The sequence below is a fragment of the Cucumis sativus genome, chromosome 7 (genome assembly GCF_000004075.3).
Source record: "Cucumis sativus cultivar 9930 chromosome 7, Cucumber_9930_V3, whole genome shotgun sequence".
Taxonomy (NCBI): Eukaryota; Viridiplantae; Streptophyta; class Magnoliopsida; order Cucurbitales; family Cucurbitaceae; genus Cucumis; species Cucumis sativus.
The window spans coordinates 11,843,647-11,864,518 of NC_026661.2; the positions used below are offsets into that span (position 1 = coordinate 11,843,647).

Below are 20,872 nucleotides of genomic sequence, written 5' to 3' on the forward strand. Positions count from 1 at the left end.
CTAAGCTTGATTTAAGAATTTATGTTTTAAACCATGATTTGAGTTTAAGCATTTGAATATGCTAGATTTATGGAATTATTTACAAAGCACGAGTTTCAAGTTTAGAAAAGAGTTATGGGAAAACATGGTTGAGTTAAAGTTTTAAAGTATTCTAATTCAAAAATGTTTCTTAAAATATGAGATTTAAGAGAATGTGTTTGAATGCTAAGTTTCTACAAATATTTAAGCAAAGAGATTATTTAAAGCAAAGCTATATTTGGGACTTGCTTAATGCAAGTTTTTCATAAGCATGCTAACTTAATTAAGTTAAGGTTTTAGCATAAGATTTATTAATATGTTTAAGTCTATACCGAGATATCTTGATTTGACAACAACCCTACGGGAGAGTTTTTCCTGTGCATAGAGGTTGTGTGTGAGGGTATTCAGTAGATGCCTAGAGTTTCATCATATAGACTAGGTAAGAGATGAGAGCCTTTATGGACACCTAGATTTTTCCATCTTATGATAGCTACACTGAGATAAGGTGCTACTGGCGCATAAAGTTTTGTCTCACAAGTACTGTATCGAGGGATATTAGGGCTTCCATGCCTAGAGTTTCATCTCATAGATACAAAGAGTTCAAGGTATAGCAAGAAAGAAAAACAGAGAAAATTGAAAGCTAGGTTTGAAAAGAAAATTTCCTTACACAGGTTTCGGCGCATGTTAAAGCATTCGGCTACTCTAATAGAAGTTGATTAGATTTTTGTACACTCATTCCATGCATGCATGATAATTTGTAATTAAACTAATAGAAAACTAAGTTGACGTTATCTATAATAAATTAGTGAGTTATGATTTGAATTTTGAAAATAGTGTTGTCTGGTTGAGACTTTGAATTTCATTTTTGTCTATATAAAACTATTGAATAGGTTGTCCATTGGTTGGGTAAATCAATGTTCTCCAAAGACTTTAATTCATTGTTTTCAAGTATATACATTTTCTTTTTGCATTTTATGTTTAAGTTTAATTGAAAAGAGATAAACAAGAGTTATAGGTTAAGTAAGGTTGAAAGATATTGAAGAAGAATGATGTCGATCAGCTTCACGCCACATCTCGGACAAAATGAGGAGGTACTCCGGGATAGGGTGTGACAATTACTTTTGAGAACAAAATTTTCAATATATGTACGAGGTCATGCTATTTTGCATTCAATGTCACTTATATGCATAAGGCGACTGATATCTTATCATAAATATTCTCCTGTACAATTAGCTTATGGCCAAGAGCCAAATATTTCTCATTTGCAAATTTTATTGTTGTGTAGTATAGTTTCAATTGCCCCACTACAACCTACTAAAATCGAACCTCAAAGAATGTTAGGAATATATGTCAGATTTGAATCCCTATCAATTATTAGATATCTCGAACCTCTAACGAATGATATATTTATTGCACGATTTGCTGATTGTCATTTCAATGAGACAACCTTTTCACATTAGGTGGAGAAACTAAGAAGATTACTGTCTCATTCAAATCATTGTACAAATCAATGTGAATTGAAAGCTAAAAAGATAATTTGTTAGATATTTTTGTAAAAAAGAAATAATAAATATTCTTTTTATTATTACGTGACTTTTATAAGGATATTATTTTAAAGATAAAAGCTTTTTCTTAATAATATGAATCTTCTATCTATATTTTTTGAAAAAAGTTATGGATATTTTATTGAGATCTTTAAATAGCTAAGCTTCGAGCTTAGTTTCGTGTGCGAATTGATGAAAAATTGACCTTCAAAGAAGTTCTCTAGAGTTCTCTCTTGAAGCATTATTATTTGTGGAGCTAGGTAGTCGAATTGCCTTCTTCGTTTATAATGTATTACTGAAGATTCTGCAAGTGGTTTTATGCTGCACCTGTTGATAAAAAATATAGTGAAGAACTATGATAGTTGATATGCATTCAACAAACTCAGAGGGAGCTAGAGTTATCTTCCATTAGATTCAATCATACATTCAGGTGGAGCCTATTTTATTTAAGTTTTCTTTATAGCTTAATAGAATAGCCTAGTCAGAAGAGTTTACCTCTAAGTTGTGGCGAGCTTTTTACTTTGTTGAATCTTAATAATATTTTTTATCTGAGCAGAAAGCTCTTCAGATGTAGGTGGTATTCACTGAACTAGGTTAACAAATCCCTTCGAGTTATTTGTTTATTCTATTTTGATAGCTATTCTTGTAGTTAATTACTTTTGACATAGCTAGAGGATATTATTGATCATCATGTTTATTTCATAATTCATTTACAAAATGTAGCAAACCAAATGCTAGATGCATTTACATATTATAAGAAAGTGACCAAGTCATATATTTCAGCTGCAAATGCTTTATCTATAATTGAGATCCCAATTCAAATGTGATATATCAATAGGTTTCAAAGATAAAAATCCTAAAAAACAAAGTAATCAATGATCGAAATGACTCAATTGAAATTAAGAACATTCACAAAGAAGTTCTCGACATGACTAATGATAAAAATGTTGAAAAGACTCAAATAAATAAAGATAAGAGTGAGATATCAATAAATTATACCATGACAGAAAAAAGATAGAATAAAATTATGTAGTTATAGACAACATTTTTGTTTATAATTTTGCCAATAATATCATTCATGAAAATGAGGATTTAAAACCTAAATCTGTTGAAGAACGTCATCATAGAAAGGATTGGCCCAAGTGGAAAGAAGATCCAAGTAGAACTAAACTCACTTTCAAAATGTGAAATTTTTGGACCTGTAGTTATACATATGAAGGTGTAAAACACGTGGGATTTAAATGAGTAATTTTACGTAAAAGAAATGAATTAATGAGGTCACTAGATATAAAGTCCGACTTGTTGCACAAGGATTTTCTCAATACATATTCTTCTGTAGTAGATGCTATTACATTAAGATATTTAATTAGTCTGAATGTATGTGAAAAGCTTGATATACATCTTATGGATTCACCTTCCCCAATAGTTGAAAACTCGATTTTTTCTGATTGGGTTTTCGATGTTTGCCAATCAATCTTCCACAACTTTGATTTTTGGTAGCTCATGAGAGATAAGGGCACAATACCTAGTATTGAAGACATTTTCAGATCATATTACTTGACGTTTTTAAAACGTCAAAGAAAAAGTACATATCACTTGACGTTTAAAAAACATCAAGAAAGTCGAAAATTGGCTCACCTCTATCTCCTCATAATTTTTTTGACGTTTTATCTTTGAAATCACCAATTTCTTGATGTTTTTTTTTTAAACCGTCAAGTATTTAAAATGACAAACGTCAAGAAAGTCCATTTTTCTAGTAGTGAAAATCGGGAGGGTAGCAACGACGTTCAGAAGGTGGGTTGTGAGAAGAGGAAGAGGGAAATCGGGAGGGTAGTAGCTGGGTTGCGTTCTATGAGAAGAATAGGTAAATCAGGGGGTTGTGTGGGAGAGAGAAACGTGTGAGGGAAATGTTGGAGAGAAAAAGTAAGAAGAAATGAGGAAAATTAAAGAAATTATGTTTTTTTTTAATTAAAAATACTTATGCCCACTTTATTTTCTTTGCCATATGTATAAATTTTGCGTCGCCATAAATATATATAAAAAATGTCTGGTCTTTCATCACGTAAATTATGTCAGCATAAATATGTGTAAAAAATGTTGGATCTTCCACTACGTAAATTACGTCGACAAATATTTAATATCTATCTACACACGATACTTGACCATAAACTAAAATAAACGTTGGCAGAAATCCAACTTAAAAAATTTTCTTAAAACCACACAACTTTTTGCCCACGTGTATATTTTCGTGGAAAAAAATGATGATGTGCCAACACAATACACAATTTTTGTCTATGAACATATTTTCGTCTACAAAAACGAAGATGTGTCTACGCAATGAAAACTTCGACACATCATATCTTTGCCCCCATTTCTTTTTGGGTTGCAAGAAAAAACTACCGGTAGAAACCAAAACTTTTGTAGCGTGTAGTCACGTCATACTTGTATGGATCTCTATAAAAATGAAATGATATATATGGTAATTTTCGAAAGGCTTAAGATACTTGAATCATATAATTTAAATTCTAGAAAATTATATTCAATCAAATTACAAAGATGATATGGGTTGAAACAATTAAGACAAATGTGGTACACTCATTTAAGTGAATATTTAGGAAAAGAAGGTTATCATCATCATCTAATTTGTCCATGTATCTTTATTAAGAAATCACTATTAGAGTTTGCTATTATAACTGTATATGTTGATGATTTAAATATAATTACAACTCCTAAAGAACTTTTAAAGGGAATAGAATATCTAAAAAAAAATTGAGATGAAAAATCTTGGAAAAACACAATTTTACCTTGACTTGCAAATCGAGCATTTAGCCGATGAAATTTTTATTCATCAATCAACATATATAAAAAAGATTTAACAAAGATACTACATGGACAAAGAACATCTATTTACAAATCAAGCATTTAGTCGATAGAACTTTTATTCATCAATTGACATATACATTATCGTGTTTATTTTGATTGGTTATGAGTAGAGAAGGACTATTGTTGATAGTTTTAATTGTGCTTTGATGTGACGGTCTTTGACTGTTTAGAATGGATTGAGGAAAAACTGTTAGTGTTATCTGTGGGACAGTGGACCTTGCAGGCAAAGTGTCTTACGGCATCACCACATGTTGTGCATCCTTCAGGATCACTAGACTGTTAAGTGCATCCTACGAGATCACTAGATTGATATGTGAATCCTTCGGGATCACTAGACTGATTTATGCATCCTTCAATATCACTAGGCTGACATGTATATCCTCTGGGATCGCTAGACTGATTGACATGTATCCTACGGGATCACAAGACTGTTATGATTCAGGGTACCTTATAATAGGAAGCTAACATTTTTTTACTCCTAACAGGACCAGTAGTGGGTCTCTTATTGGGTATATTTTTATACTCATTCTTTTCGTGTTTAACTTTTTTAGGCAAAAGTAATACGAGAAGTAGACCTACGAGAGGCAAGAAGGACTCGTTATCGCCATATGGAAACATTTTAAAACGCTTCTGCTTATAGTTTTAATGTCTTACCATTTTACTGTTTTCTTCCTTTGAGTTCTGTTAATTGAAAAGAATTTATTGAGTAGAATGACTGTTCTTTCTGGGTGACTAAAAACATGATTTTTATTTTGTTTGAAACATGGTCCAAATTAAATTTTCATTTGATGCTTACTTTTGAATTTTTTTTTTTACAATCTTTTATGTTTAGATGATTTGTTTTTGGGTGAAACAATAAAGTGTCGTTGGGATAAAGTAATGACCTCAACTTAGTTTGAAAAGTTGGGTCGTTAAATTCCATTCCTCTAAGCTAGAAATGTTTTGATTGATTGCATTTCTATCTTTATTTTTCTTTCACCTTATTCGTTTGAATCTCAAACCAAACCATCCTCCCTCCTCCATTTATCACTTTAATTAAATAATTAGCTTTGAGAAACTACTCTTTTGTGCTTTCTTGCGGATCCATCCGATCTTGCCACTTGTACTACTTAGTAGTATAATTAAGTAGTATTGATTCATATAATATAAATTTTATTTGATTGACCTTTATAGACGACAATAAAAAGCTACATCAGCTATCATAACAAACCAAATAAAATCAGACAACTTCTTTAGCTTCATAACCATATCCATGAAAACCAAAAAAAGTGTTAAAATCCTACATATTGATAATTGGAAATTGCAATTTGCAGAGTTCTCCAAAGTTAAGTTCAATTTGAGTCTCCAAACTTCTTTTTCATCTCAAATCTTACATATTGACAATTGGAAATTGCAATGTAGCTGAAAAACATAAAAGTAATAATAACATTTTAGTGAATTATAATTACAAATAGTGCTATAAAGAACAGAAATGTGCAATTGTGTAAACAAAGGGTGTAAACAAAGGCAAACAAAACTCCATAATTAATCTAACTTAAACCATATTTTTACATGTAATCATTTTGAAGTAATTAAAAATATTTTTGTTAAGATCATTTCACTACGGAACATGTGTTTTAATTTTATATTTAGTTTGACACTTTTGAAAGTAATTTTCATATGACGAAACTTGGTTTAAAACGATTAAAGATATTTATGGGTATAAGTTTATGACTACTTGTCAACCAACTTTATTTCAAGAGAAGAAAAATTGAATCACATTAAACACTTGTTTAAGGGTACGATTGGACATCCAAAATTTGCTAAAAAAGTCTTCAAATTAATACTAATTGTTATTACATTGGTCGACTCGTTTTATTAAAAGCGAAATGTAAGAAACATATGGACAATAAGATTCGGGCCGTCAAACAGCAGTTTCAATAAAAGATTCTTTTCATATATAATTGCATATGATTTGCAGAGTTCGTTGATCTCTCTCTCCAACTGTTTCTATCGAATATTTATTTTCTCCTAAATTAATATTCTCTAAGCTACCAAAAAATATATATATGTTACTCTTTTCAGTTTTAGGGTTAGTTGCCTCGTGAGAAAAGAGTGTGCATTGAACGTTTTGAGCTTAGGATTTGTCTAAGCCTCAACTTTTATGTATTCGATATTGAAAATTCTTGTGTTTGTCATTGAGGCTTTTGGTTTGGTAGTCATTGTAGAACTCGGAAGGACTTCGATATTGATACTGTATTTGAGGGGATCTCACACTTAGGGGAAGTCTAAGCATATATATTAAAAGAATATCATACAAACTTGAAGAAACGTTTTTGTGGAAGTGAGGGGAGCTTAAACTTAGGGGAGCCTAAGCTGAAACGTTAGAAAGCAAGTTATATGTGAGTCACTTAAGAAAGAGTCGGTCGAAAAAGCGTTGAAGAAACATTTTTGTGGAAGTTGTGAGGGGAGCTCAAATTTATAGGGAACCTAAGTTGAAATGTTGAAGAGTTGTTAAACTCTTTATATAACAAAGTTTCGTTCCACCGAGCACACTATCCCTCCAGACATGGGTGATTTTACATCGAACTGGGTTATCAATTTTTGTGTTTTTTTCTTGTTTGCTTTCGTTTCAACTCTCTTGTCAAATATATTGTCTGTGACGTTGTGCTTGACATCGTCTTCTCTACTAGATCTTTCATTTTCTTCCACTATTGTTATTGCATTGGTTGATGAATAGCAATATTATTTTACTTATTATATCATACTTTAAAGAACATGACCTTTATAAAAAATGATTTTAGGTTTTAAATGGACAAATTATTGTAAATAATAAAATGGCTGAGAAATATTAACAAAATATACCAAAATTCTAGAATTTTTGGATGATATGTGATATACATCATTAATAGATTTTAGATTTTTTTTTTAATATTTGTAAATATTTGAATTCTTTTGCAATATTTAAAAACAACTTATTATGATTTATTGATACAGTTAAAATAATAAGATAATTATCAAGGGGCAAAGGCTATTAAAAAATTTCATTTAATTTTAGTTTGGCCTTCCGAGCTAAATTAATAATTTGTCTCGTTCAAGAATATTAAATAATAAAACTCTTAAATTAGTAAGATTCTTTCCAAATTTTTAGGATAGTTAAGAATATAACAACATTTTAAAAAAATTTATAAATATAATAAAATTTATCAAAATTTATCAATTATGGAAATCTATTTGTAAATATTGGTGTGTCACTTAGTAACACTTCTAATACATATTAAGTAGAAGCCTAGGTAGATTTTGCTATATTTATAATTTTTTCAAAATGTTTCTATATAGCTGATTATTATTCCTAAAATTGTCATCAATCATAACTATCTAAGTTTTTTCTTTGAAAAAAAAAGTTTGGTTTTATAAGTTTGAAAATTTAGAAAGAAAAAAAAATCTTTTGCAAACATATATATTAACTTGTACTGTGAATCTTTGGGTGAGATGTTGAATCCAACACTCCCCATACTATAATAAGAAACAATCTTTAGCATATTTTATAAGTTCTCTTTTTCATTTAACAATTTTCTTTCTAAAACACCTCTCTTTCCAAACTTTGTTAATCAAAGACCATTCTCAATCCTCAAGAAAAGAGAGAATGGATATTGAAGCGTAAAAGTAAAATAGAAAAAGTAAACTTATGATTGAATGTATTGATCTCTACAAATAATTAAGAAGCACCTACATATAACATTAATAATTATTAAGGTTGTGTTTGAGAAGCTTACTTTGTACTGTGTGATGAAAAATCTTTAATAGCTTGAATTAATCTTTCACTACTGTTCATCTTGCTTTCCTTATTTTCCTGAATACACAAGAAGAGGAAAGTGACAAAATTAAAAAATAAAATTGCAAATCATTAATTTGAAGAGTTGTAAACCATATCTAAATAATTATAATTGTGTTATGTACCTGTTGGGTCATTTGCAAAATGTGATCTGATAATGACATTTATGTCTTGCCCTGGTGAGATTTTAAATTCACATTCTTCTATCTCCATGGATTTCAGTGTGGGGAAGCTTAGTATTCCATGTGAAAATGTCTCCATTTCATACCTTCGACAACCTATGTTCAATATCTCCAACGATGGAAACTTAATCATACATTTTCCGTTGTGAAAGCAAGCTAGTCTTGGTAAGCCAAATAAGATGATACTTTTCAGGTTTTTGAAAACAATTTCACCATTTTCTTCTTCTCCTCCTTCTGGTGTAACTATACATCTCATTTCACTACAATGACTTACATCAATAGACTCCAAATTTCTCAGAGTTTCTGCCACCGAAGAGCTAAACAAGTTCATCATTTTATTGCATTCTCTGATCCAAAGAAACTTCAAATTTAGGAATGTGACTGAGGATGGCAATATGCACTTCAAATTCTCACATTTCCTTATGTTGATCTTTTCCAAACTATCAAAGCTAATTGTTGTGACTTCACTACTTTCTTTCCACACATGCATAAGCTTTGGAAGATTACTTAATGTTAAGTTCTTCAACTTTCCACATCTTTGAACATCATCATTATTCCTTCTACTTAATTCTTCATTTTCAAACACTTGTACCAGCTGATGGCCATTTTTTATTTCAATTTTTTCAGTATTGTATAATACTTCTTTCATTTCCAATGGCAAGCAAACTATGTCATCATCCTCACAACCAAAAAGTTCAAGACTTTTGAGTTCGGAGAATGATTCTGGTTTCTGTCGAAAGCCTTTCTTCACTGATTTCAAGCTCAATTTCAGATTTCTTATACCCTGGAGGCTTCCAATCTGAAAAGAAACAGAAATTCAAAAACTATTATTTTTAAAATTTTATTTTTCTTTGTTTCAAAATCCCAGACTTCTAATGGGATCCGGAATTGAAGATTCGATTATAGAAGTTTATTGATATCTTTGGTAGGAAAAACAATACAATGTCAATGAAAGTAAAGAATCGAATTGAGAGGATCTCAATTCGATGCTTAGGGCACTCACCTTCTGTTATCCTATCACTCAAGGAAGAAACAGAGTACAAGCTAATTCTCAAAAAGCTAACTAACTCTCCCTCCAAAAATACAAGACTATTTATACTGATGCTAAGAAAACAGACTCATTTAACTATCACGTGCTGGCTCCTTCTTCCCTCTTCTGCTATACTGTCGTATGATCGGGGTCTATCATTACATTTTTCTCCAAACTCACCTTCTCCTCAAGGTGAAGCTTTGGAAATAATTGCTGAATTTCATCATATGTCTCCCACACTGTAGCTTCATATGTTGGCAGCCCTTTCCAACTGATTAACACATCCCAACCTCCCACCTTATTCTTCAAATACCCATACACCTCTTCTGGTATTGCTCTCCACTCATGATTTTCTGTCATGTATGGAATTCCTGCTGAACTTCATTATGTTCACCCAACATTTTCTTCAACTGTGACACATGAAATACAGGATGAGTGGCTGCAATATTCGATAATTCCAGCTTGTATGCCACTGGTCCTATACGTTCACTTATCTTGTACGGCCCAAAGAATTTAGGAGACGATTTGTCATTTCTTTTATTTCTTAAAGGCCGGACACTTGTCTATAGGGTCCTATTTTCAGAAATACCATATCCCCTACTTGATGCTCCACCTCCCTTCTCTTCAAATCCGCGTATTTTTTCATGATCTCCTGTGCAATTCTCAAGTGCACCTTTAACACCCCCAATGCTACATTTCCGTAGTAAATCAAGGGATGAGGTAATCGACCATAAACTGCTTGGAATGGTCACCCCTAATGATCTTTGGTACGTTGTGTTGTACCAACATTCCGTCCAATGTAGCCATTTCCCTCACTCCTTCGTTGTTTCTGTGTGTTTCTCCACAGAAACAACGAAGATAATGTTTAACTCCGCGGTTAACTACTTCAGTCTGGCCATCCATTTGTGGATGGAATGCAGAATTTCGATTAAACCTTGTACTTGCGAATCTGAATAATTCCCTCTAAAAGTTGCTCAAGAACACCTTATCTCTATAAGAGACTATGGATCGAGGATAGTCATGGAGCCTTACGACCTCTTTAACAAATAAGTCATCTACTTTTTTAGCTATGTAGGAATGCTTCAATGCCAAGAAATGACCATATTTGTTGAACCAATCCACAACAACAAATATTACTTCAAACCCATTGGCTTTTGGTAATCCCTCAATGAAGTCCATTGAGATATCATTCCACTATTCAGAATTTCTAGAGGTAATAGTAAACCCGCACGTGACAAAGCCAGTGATTTATTCTTTTGACAAATCATGCATTCTTCACAGTACTTTTTAACATTTTGCTTCATTCCTTTCCAATATATCCAGTCAATTGTTTGTAAGTTCTTAAAAATCCCGAATAACCTCCAAACACTGAATCATGATATGTATGCAAGACGGTGGGAATTAGTGTTGTGATTTGGAAATATCCCATCTGTTTTTGTATCTCAACATCTCCAATTGTATAGAGTACTTGTTTCCTAGGTTTTCTTCTTCCTTCTTTATATCATCTATTATTCTCTTCAAATGTGCATCTTTCTCTACTTCCTCTCTTTGATCACCAAAAAATCAATCAAGGTTGGGGCAGTCAGATCCACGCGAAGAGGAATAGGAAAACCCAGATCTGATGAAGGAAAAGACATCGTATGTGTAGAGGAAGAAGATGAGAGGCGAGAAGGAAGACGATGAAAATGATGAGAGGAAGAGGAAAACGATGGTTATTTGGGAAATACGATGAAGATAAGAGGAAGAAAAGGAAACCACATGGAGAGTGGTTGTTTGGGGAAGAAGATAGAAATAGGAAGAATAAAAAGGAAATCACGTGGAAAAATTTAAAAGGAAAAAAAATTAAAAAATAATTGAGAAAAAAGAAAAAGAAACCAATAAAAATAATTGAGAAAAAAGAAAAGGAAACCAATAGAAATAATTGAGAAAAAAGAAAAGAAAAAAATACCAATAAAAATAATTGAGAAACAGAACTAGAGAAATTATTTTTTTTATTCTCAATAATTCCTTATAAAATGAGAAATGTTTCTACTTTTTTTAGAACAAGAAACAGGAAACGTTACCAAACGCTTCCGTTTCCTGTTTCTTAAAAAAATGAAAACATAAACAGAAAACAAGGAACAAGAACGATACCAAACGGGCCCTTAATAATCCTAGTGTTGACGAGTTTCAAAAAGTGCATGTTAGAGGTCACTGCTTCACCATTTCTCCTACTATTATTAATAGTTTCAAGTTGGTTTTGGAACTATCCAGTGGTACTATCATCAGTAGCAGATCCAGAAAATTATTGACAGAGAATTAGTTTAGTCAAAATAATTTATAAGTGAGTAGTTCTAAAAGTTAATAAATTTACTGATTTTCGTATATCACAATTGTCCTCTACGAAATTTCATGTTTTGAAATCGATACATAATAACTTCATTATCTATCTTATCAAAATAGATCTCTCTCCAGATCCATAAATTATTTCAAGAATTAATAAAATAGGTATAAAACAAATGAACTAATAAAAAAAACAAGAATGATTTGAAATATGAAAACTAAATGTATAAAAATAAAATAACAAACTTGAAAAGAGAAGAAAATAATTAAAAAACTTACCTCATAAATTAGAAGATAAAGTTGAAAAAGATGCCAAGAAGAAGTTGAAGAAGAAATTTTAAAAACTAAAACAAAAAATAAGAATGATTTTAAATATTAAAACGAATGCATATGAATAAAATAAGAAACTTAGAAAGAAAGAAATAAAAATTAATTAATAAATAAAACCTTATCTCACAGGCTATGAGAAAATTTTGGAAGAAGCACAAAAAAGATGAAAAATTTAAAGATTAGAACTGGAAAAAACTAAAAATAATAATAAAATGCATGAAATTGAATAACCTAGTAGCATTTGAATTTGGATTGGAAGGAGGACAACAAAGTAACCACTAAACTAGGTACAAATATTAGAAATTAAATAGTTTTTTTTTATATATATTATATCACAATAAAGTTGAGAGGGTCGAGCTCCCTTGGATCTATACTAAATTCGCCGACGACTGATCTGGCCTGTTCATTGTCAACTTCTTGCTATATCTCTCAACGTTAGATATGTTATTCTTCATAAGATTGGCATCTCAAACTGGTACCCCTCCACTCATACTACCACTATATCTATTGCTTTGACCAACCTCGTTTATCTGATTGGGACTGGGTCTTTTATTGATGTTGGACAATGTGTTTTCTACCTCATTTTGTGCATGTTGAGACTTTTGGCATTAAAATTTCTATATCTTCCCACAGCTCCTATGTGGGACATTTCTGGCCCAACACCCCTCCATTCTCACTACTCAGGATGTTCTTGGCCCTGATCCGAAGACCTTACACTGAGCTATCACATCTTCCAAGGGTCTCATGTTCTCCACAATATTACACACAATTTTCGCTCCCCGAGAGGTGTAGATCAAGATCTTCCTATTAAAGTTCGAGTGTCAGATGATGGGGTCCTCTCTCTCTTGCTCTGGCCACACAGATTCTAGCTCTTCTAACTGTCAAATCTCATTCTCTTAGTGGCACAATTCAGACATTGGGAGGTGTTATTCATAGTTTAACCGAGCCTCGTGCTACTGTCGACTCTCTACTTCAATCTCTCACAGCGCTGCATCCATCTCAAGACGATAAATCCTTTAGTCAGGCTTTGGCTTCTTAATTATATTTATCTTGCAAGCAAGGGGGAGTGGCTGTGTTTGGAGTTTATGGTGGTTGTTGTTTTGTTGGTTGTGGTGTTATGTGGCGGTGGTTTCTTGTTACTGTTGGTTGTTTTGCTTTTTGATTTATTGAATTTTCCTTTTGTTTTCTGCTTCTGGTAATCTGTTTGGACTATTTTAGATCTTTTTATTCCTTCTATGGGGCTTGTTCGCTTTTGGAATATAGCTTGGTTTTATTGGGTTGTGCTTTTGGCCTTGGTTGATTCTCTATCCTTTTTTTTTTGCCTAGCTTGTCTACTGATGATTGGTTGCTATGCTTGCCTAGATAAATAAGTGAAAATGGTGACAGAGGGGGATTTTGTTAAGTTTGTTGCTCCCATTTTCTTTTATTTATCTAAATGAGTTTGTTTTATATATTGTTATGGGTTGGTTTTGGACCTATTTGGTGCATGCAAGTGTTCAGCGTGGCAGTTGAGAAACATTGAGAAACTATGTTGTGGAGGTGGGTCGCAAGATTGTCGATGTTTGTGCGATCATTCAATATTTGAGTTCGGTGAGTTCACCTTACATGAAAATCTATCTTCTTTAATAGTTGTTGATTGCAAAATAAACGAACAAGGAGATAATGAATAGTCAAGTGAGAACTTGACAATGAAGCAGCTTTATGACTTGGAATTCAAGGGGAGCACGACTCTAATGTACATGAGAAGACCTTAGTGAAGAATACCTTCAAGATATAGCAATGGTATTCTAGATTTCACTATATAATATCATAGTGTTCTATGTTGATACTTGTATCGTTGATGAATATCATGTACTCATAAATAATTTTATAAGACAATATATAATCTCATTCTATGGATCAGAGACCCAGATGTAGATGTTGTGTCATCGAACTGGATTACCAATTCTCTGTGTTTTGGTTATTACTGTTATTTTTTGTAACTTACGTTATTACTTCAGTTATTAGCCCAAGCGTTAATTTAAGCCATCAAGTTAATGATACCTTCTTTTTCACTAAGTATAGTATGTACACCACATATACTAGTAAACTAATCACATTAAAACAAAATATGGTTACTATAACCAATATTGTAAACAAAAAAATTAAATGTAGTGAAAGGGTTGTGAACAAAAATAGAGTAAGATCATGACAACAAAATTAGATCGAGAAGACAATTGAAGAAGAATAATGGATAAAATAAGCATGCATATTAACAAGGATAGAAGAACTCTACCATATAATTAAATTAAAATAGAGGAATTACAAACCTATTTTTTTTCAAGAAACTTGTGGAAAAATCACACACAAAGTGGATTTTGATAATATAATTGAGCAAGAAATTGAGAAATACTATTTAGTGTATTTTGAAATGAAATAATGCATACCTCAATTGTGAAAAAAGCATGGATAATGTCATTTATCCCTTGTGTTGGTAATACTGGCAATGAGTTATGTTCTCCAATCTCGATGTTTTTCAAAGTGGGAGTGTTTGTTATTCCGTATGAAAAGATTTTCATGTCATCGCATTTGCTTATCCTCAACGTATCTAATAAGGGGAATTCAAGTGTGCATTTTCCAGGGTAAAAACATTCCAATCCTGCTAAATTATGGAATTCCATACCAGTTAGCTTGCTGAACACAATTTCAACATTTTCCTCTTCTTCCTCTGCTTTTGCTGCAACTACGGTTCTCATTTCTCCACAATCATATATTTCAATGGAATTGAGATTCGCTAGATTCTTTGCCACTGAAGGACTAAATAAATTTATCATTCCATTGCAACCACCTACTTGAAGATAAACCAACTTGGAGAATGTGGTTGCAGTCATTTGATTCATGTTCTTCAACACGTACATAAGCTTCGGAAGATTATACAATTTTAACTTCTTCAAATTTGCACATCTTTGGATATAATAGTCATTTCCAATTACATCTACCAGCTGGAGGCATCCTCTAATTGTCAATTCTTCAATGCTGTATAATACTTCATTCATTTCCATCGGCAAGCTAATCATTTTACCATCTTCACAACCAAACAATTCAAGACTTTTGAGTTTGAAGAACTTTGACATAACCCAAAACCTCTCTTTTACAGCCTGCTTACAACTCATTCTCAATGTTTCCAAGCTTTGGAACAATGCAACCTGAAATACACACACAAAGTCTCTAAACCATTATTTTTTTAATATCCACATACATATATATATTTGGCTCCACCAAAAAAAAAAATGTAATAACAAAATTCTTTGTAGATTAACATAATAGAAGTTAATTAGTATCAAATTGAAGCATATACAATTCTTGCCTACATACAGACATTGATGACATGATGTATGAATTACCTCTTTTAACTTTGATGCTTCATCCACTGGAAATATTTCATAATTAAACGGCTCAACCATTTCTAACTCTTCAATTTCTTTCATATATTTGGTGAAGGAAGCTGGAAAAATAATTTTCAACTTAGGGCATCTACCAACCTTAACTTTCTTTAGGTTTGGAAATGCCACAACATCGTCAACATCTTTGTCCCACACGTACTTTAAATTTTTTAGAAATCCTAAAGATAAGTATCTCAATGGCACTACTTTTGTATCTCCCGAAGTCTTCTGCTTTTCAATTTCAAATATCATTTCCAATAACTCACAACCATAGATTTTCAATGTATCTAAAAAGACAAGTGACGTCGCTATATTTGAAGGAAACACGCATCTCAACTCCTTGCAATCACTAATCTCTATTGTTTGAAGTTTGGAAAAGGAACTTCCATTCTTATGCCATAGCATCTCCAAATTGTTTGCTCTACCAATTGATAAATACTTCAATTCAGGAAATGAAACCTGAAATAATTTTACTATAATCTCCTCAGATACAAAAAAAATATATATATCAATATAATTATCATAACATAAAATCTAAATTAACATGTTTTCAAACTAATTTCTCAGTTTTTTCTTTTCAAATTAAAACCTCCGTCAAATTATTTGAAAATAGTACTAGTCTTCAAATTAATGTAAATTACCCAATAAATAGCTACAAACAAACATAATTTATTTATCACACCAACAAATAGAAGGCAAAAGAGCTGAGTTTTATGGTCCACATACCCGTCGTTCATCAAATAAGGGAACAATTGTTTGTTGGATGGATGATTTGGTACTGCAAAAACTTGTAAGTTTATTCACACGCTCGATGCGTAAAGATGTCAAAGGAGAAGTGTAAATAGTGATATGATCTTCAATTTCTATTGATACAATCTCCTCCATCATATTACATTCATAGATCTCAATCTGTCGAAGATTTGAAAGCCCTTTAAAAACAGAGAGTGGAAAAAAATTCCTTAGCTGCTCGCACCTTCCTATTTTTATGAATTTAAGTTTGTTGAAAGGATTTATTGGAGAATGCCTCGGAATAATACTCTCCAACATCACCATTCTATCAAGAACCAACCTCTTCAAAGATGTGAAATCATTTCCTCTCAAATGTGGTGTCTCTGAATTATCGTGAATTTCAAGACACTTCAACAGGGGATAACCATTTCCAATTGCTTTGAAAATATCATTTGCAAAACCTTTGGAGTCATTTAGAATCATCAACCTTTTAGTTCCTTCTAATAATATGCTAAGTTTCGTCCCGTTGACTGAAACAATCTGCGATTTCATATTAAAGGACATATTTTTTTCATATTTATCAAAACTCGACCATGATTTAAAAGGATGAAACTTAGGCTCATGGGTACCAACATAAATAAAGAATTCTCTTAGGTTTTTCAACATTTGTGAACTCAAAGCCTCGGAGAGAATGGTAAGCTTCAAAACACGTACTCTTAAAATAGAAAGATGTGACAGACAATTCAATTCTGAAAGTTGTGCATTTGGAATCCATGTGTTCTTGTACCTTACTTCTTCTCCCCATTCCTTAAAGCAGTCTTGTATATCCAACTCTTCTAATTTGGTCATGCTTGAAATAATGTTTGTGTGAATCACCACCAACTTGAAGCAATGCGACACAACTAATACCTTAAGTTGTTTCAATTCACTCATAGACGTTGGTAATTCTGTGATGCCTCTACAATTACTAATCCTCAAAATTTCCAATTGCTTTAAGTGCCCAATTGTATCAATATCCTCACACCAACAATATGACATACATAACGTTCGAAGGTTCTTTAACGGTGTCCAAAATGGTTGAAGGAAACTTGTTCCTTCAATGTCCAAAACCTTAAGATTTTCCATTCCTTCAAAATATGCATCCATAATGTCAATATTTCTATCTTTCCCCCAAAAAGGAAAACTTAATATTAACAATTCTAGTTTTGGAAGCTTCAAGTTTGGAAGAAGGTTGCAAAACTTCTTACAGTCTACAAAGATTGCACGATAAGATCTACATTTATCCTCATCTAGCCCTTTGCTACTTGTACTATATCCATAGTAAAGTGTAGACATGTTAAAGTCTGGTCCAATGTATATTGCAACATCACGAACTATATCATGCATTTTAACATCTCTATTCTTAAGTCGTTGAAGTAAAGAAGATGATGTAAGATCCTCGACCAAGTAATGTGCTTCAGCTCTTGCTTCCTTCCAAGTATTTACCATTTTCAATAGTCCCATACCCATCACATACATTTGCAGATCGTTTACTGAAATCCCATGATCATCTGGAAATACGCTACAAAGAAGAAATAGTGATTTGACTTCTTCTCCATCCAAATGTTCATAGCTTAGTTTAAGTGAAGCATAAACTTTTTCACCCACGTCAATATTCACCGGAATTGAATTTTTCAGCTTACTTAACACTCCCTCCCAATAATAATTTATATGTCTTGATCTCTTTAATGTTTTTGCAATGATATCAAGTGCAAGTGGTAATCCTCCACATTGTTTGGCCACTTCCTTTGCAATGTTTTCCATTTTTGCATCAAACTCATCACCAATAATTTTCTTAAAAAACTTCCAAGACTCTTCATCGTCTAGACAAGTCACCTTAAAACACTCTTTTATATTCATTTTATTGGCTAGAACATTTTGAAAACGACTTGTGACAAGTGTCTTACATCCTTCTTTACTTAACGGAATTCCAACATCGTTTATGATATCAAATTCATTCCATAAATCATCGAATGTGATCAGGATATTACCTTTCATTTCCACCAATGCATTTCGTAGAAAGGATGTTCTTCCCTCCTTACTCTTTGGCAATTCTTTATTGAGGAAGTCTCCAATTTGTTGTTGCATATTCATTACATCATTAGATTGACCTACAGTCACATCAATCACTAGATCAAACAATTTTTCTTCCAACACCAATTTCTTAACTTCCTTGAGCAAATATGTTTTTCCAACACCTCCCATACCATAGATTCCAACCTTTCTTACCTCAGGTTTTGCAAGGGCGTCCTTAATTTGCTTGGCCATTGAGGTTTTTGATCCTAAAGTTTGATAAGCTTCAGGAACAATAGTATTCATAGTATCCGGTAAAGGGGCAGGACAACCAACTTCCAGAAAGTTGTTTCCTCCGTCTTTGAGTCGGCGGATATCCGTCGCCCTCTTCCTTGCCTTTCTACTTAGTTGGTGTCGTTGGAGAAAGTTAAGGCAAGGTGGGTTGGAATTGAATAGCTCATCAGATTTCTTTATTTCGTCATCCGCAGCGACCAACCACTCTGAAACTTTCGTAAAGATGGTATATGCCTTGCTTTTTGCATCTTCAACCCTTAGATCCAAATCCTTTTTAGTAGTCTCAAGACTTTCAAGTTGCTCTTTAATCTCATTCTTGTTTCTGTTGTAGAAAACAATGTAACCAAGTTGATTTCCAATTGGTTTAATCACATACTTTCCTATTGGTGTTACAATTACTGACGCAACATTTATTATAAATTCGGCCATTTTTTTGTTATTTTCTCTTCTTCCTTCACACTGATCTTCAATAATACCCTTTCATTCTCTGTGGAAAATGAATGTAGAATATGGTAACATTATTGTATAAATATATATATACACACATAAAAAAAGATGAAAAACTTATCGTTAGAATCGTGGATACTTAACTATATCAAACCCATTTTTCCCATAATCTTGCAATTTTACCATATTCTAAAATTTAAAAATATAATACATAGTTTTGTAACTATATATATGTGTGTGTGGTTGTTTGTTTTTAAAATTCAACCTATTTATCCTCAATTTTTTTATAACCAATTGGTTCTTTATCATCTCACTTGGATGGATGCGTTCTTGTTCAGATTTCATAAAAGATTAATATAATTAGCAAAACACTATATATATTGAAGTTGAAGATATTATCTATATAACAATAATAGAAAGTAAATTAATGATTTTAGAAGGATGAGAAGATGGATGATCTAGCCTAGGAGTACCACATCATGAAAAATATTAGTGGAAAACAAAAGATTTAATTAAGACGATGTATAATACTTACTTGGTTGAGATGAAGAGAGACGACCAAAGAATTAGTGTATGAACTGTGAGAGAGATGAGATGAGAGATTTGTGGTTGTGAGTTTAGGCGGAAGGGGTTTTTTGTCAGAGGTTTAATTTAAATATTGTAAATAAAAAAATATTTAGAGATTTATTGTACTTTTTAATCATTTTTAAACTATTTTGTTTTCTCTCTTTTTGTATTGCGATCAACTCACGACATTGCATTCTCTCTTTAATTTGGTTATTTTGTAACTTTATAATTGTATGAAAATTTAAAATTATATTTTTTAATTATTAAAAATATGATGTATTTTTTAATTATTAATAATGACATGTAATAAAAAAATTAAACGTAAATTAAAATATTTTCTAATAAACAAATTACATTAATTTAAAGAGATTAAAAAAATATTTAGTTATTTAAATATGGTAGTCGGAGATTTATTGTAGTTGGAAAAATATTTAGTTAAATATTATATATATTTAAATAGGTCGAGCGTTGAAAACCCGACCAATGTTAAAAAAAAATAGGTGTATGGTGTTCAAAACGAGACGTAGGCCCCAACAAATAATAATATCTTCCTCCTCCCACTACAAGAAATCAGGAGTTTTCCGATGCAGAAAAAATCGTCAGGAAACATGACGTCGGTAGAAGTTGGTGTTTCCCGACGCATCTTGGTTGACGTCGGGGGAAGGCATTCCCTCCGACGCAGACACATTATCGTCGAAACTAGCTGGAATGGTTTAGGGTTCCTCCGACGTGGTGCCAGGTATGTCAGAAAATTTACTCCTATTTTCGACATGGAAAGTGTAGCGTCGGAAGAGGGAGTTTCCTGATGCAGAAAAAATCGTCGGAAAACATGACATCGGTAGAAGCCGGTGTTTCCCGACGTATCTTGGTGCACGTCGGGGGAAGGCATTCCCTCCGACGCAGACACATTAGCGTCGAAACTAGCTGGAATGGTTTAGGGTTCCTCCGACGTGATGCCAGGTATGTCGGAAAATTTACTCCTATTTCCGACATGGAAAGTGTAGCGTCGGAAGAGGGAGTTTCCTGATGCATAAAAAATCGTCGGGAAACATGACGTCGGTAGAAGCCGGTGTTTCCCGACGTATCTTGGTGCATGTCAGGGGAAGGCATTCCCTCCGACGCAGACACATTAGCGTTGAAACTAGCTGGAATGGTTTAGGGTTCCTCCGACGTGGTGCCAGGTACGTCAGAAAATTTACTCCTATTTCCGACGTGGAAAGTGTAGCGTCGAAAGAGGT

At 32.5% G+C, this 20,872-nt stretch overlaps 1 protein-coding gene across 4 annotated transcripts; it reads right to left on the reverse strand.

Annotated features, from left to right (window-relative positions):
* Positions 1-5,621: 5,621 nt before the first annotated feature.
* Positions 5,622-19,705, reverse strand: LOC101213664 (probable disease resistance protein At4g27220). Of its 4 annotated transcripts, XR_004218227.1 has the most exons (7): positions 19,603-19,705; positions 16,272-19,107; positions 15,507-16,004; positions 14,550-15,308; positions 8,385-9,240; positions 8,201-8,277; positions 5,622-5,846 (listed from the first exon to the last, which is right to left on the reverse strand). XR_004218227.1 is itself a non-coding variant. In XM_011660741.2 (6 exons), the coding sequence occupies exons 2-6, from the start codon at positions 19,047-19,049 to the stop codon at positions 8,270-8,272; spliced, it is 4,899 nt and encodes a 1,632-aa protein (XP_011659043.1). In that variant the 5' UTR covers positions 19,050-19,107; positions 19,603-19,705; the 3' UTR covers positions 7,888-8,269. The 4 variants fall into 4 exon arrangements, 3 of the variants coding, with proteins under 3 accessions (XP_011659043.1, XP_031744707.1, XP_031744706.1); XM_011660741.2 differs by lacking the exon at positions 5,622-5,846 and having other exon boundaries at positions 7,888-8,277; XM_031888847.1 differs by lacking the exons at positions 5,622-5,846; positions 19,603-19,705 and having other exon boundaries at positions 7,888-8,277; positions 16,272-18,424; positions 18,543-18,683.
* Between the last annotated feature and the right edge of the window lie 1,167 nt (positions 19,706-20,872).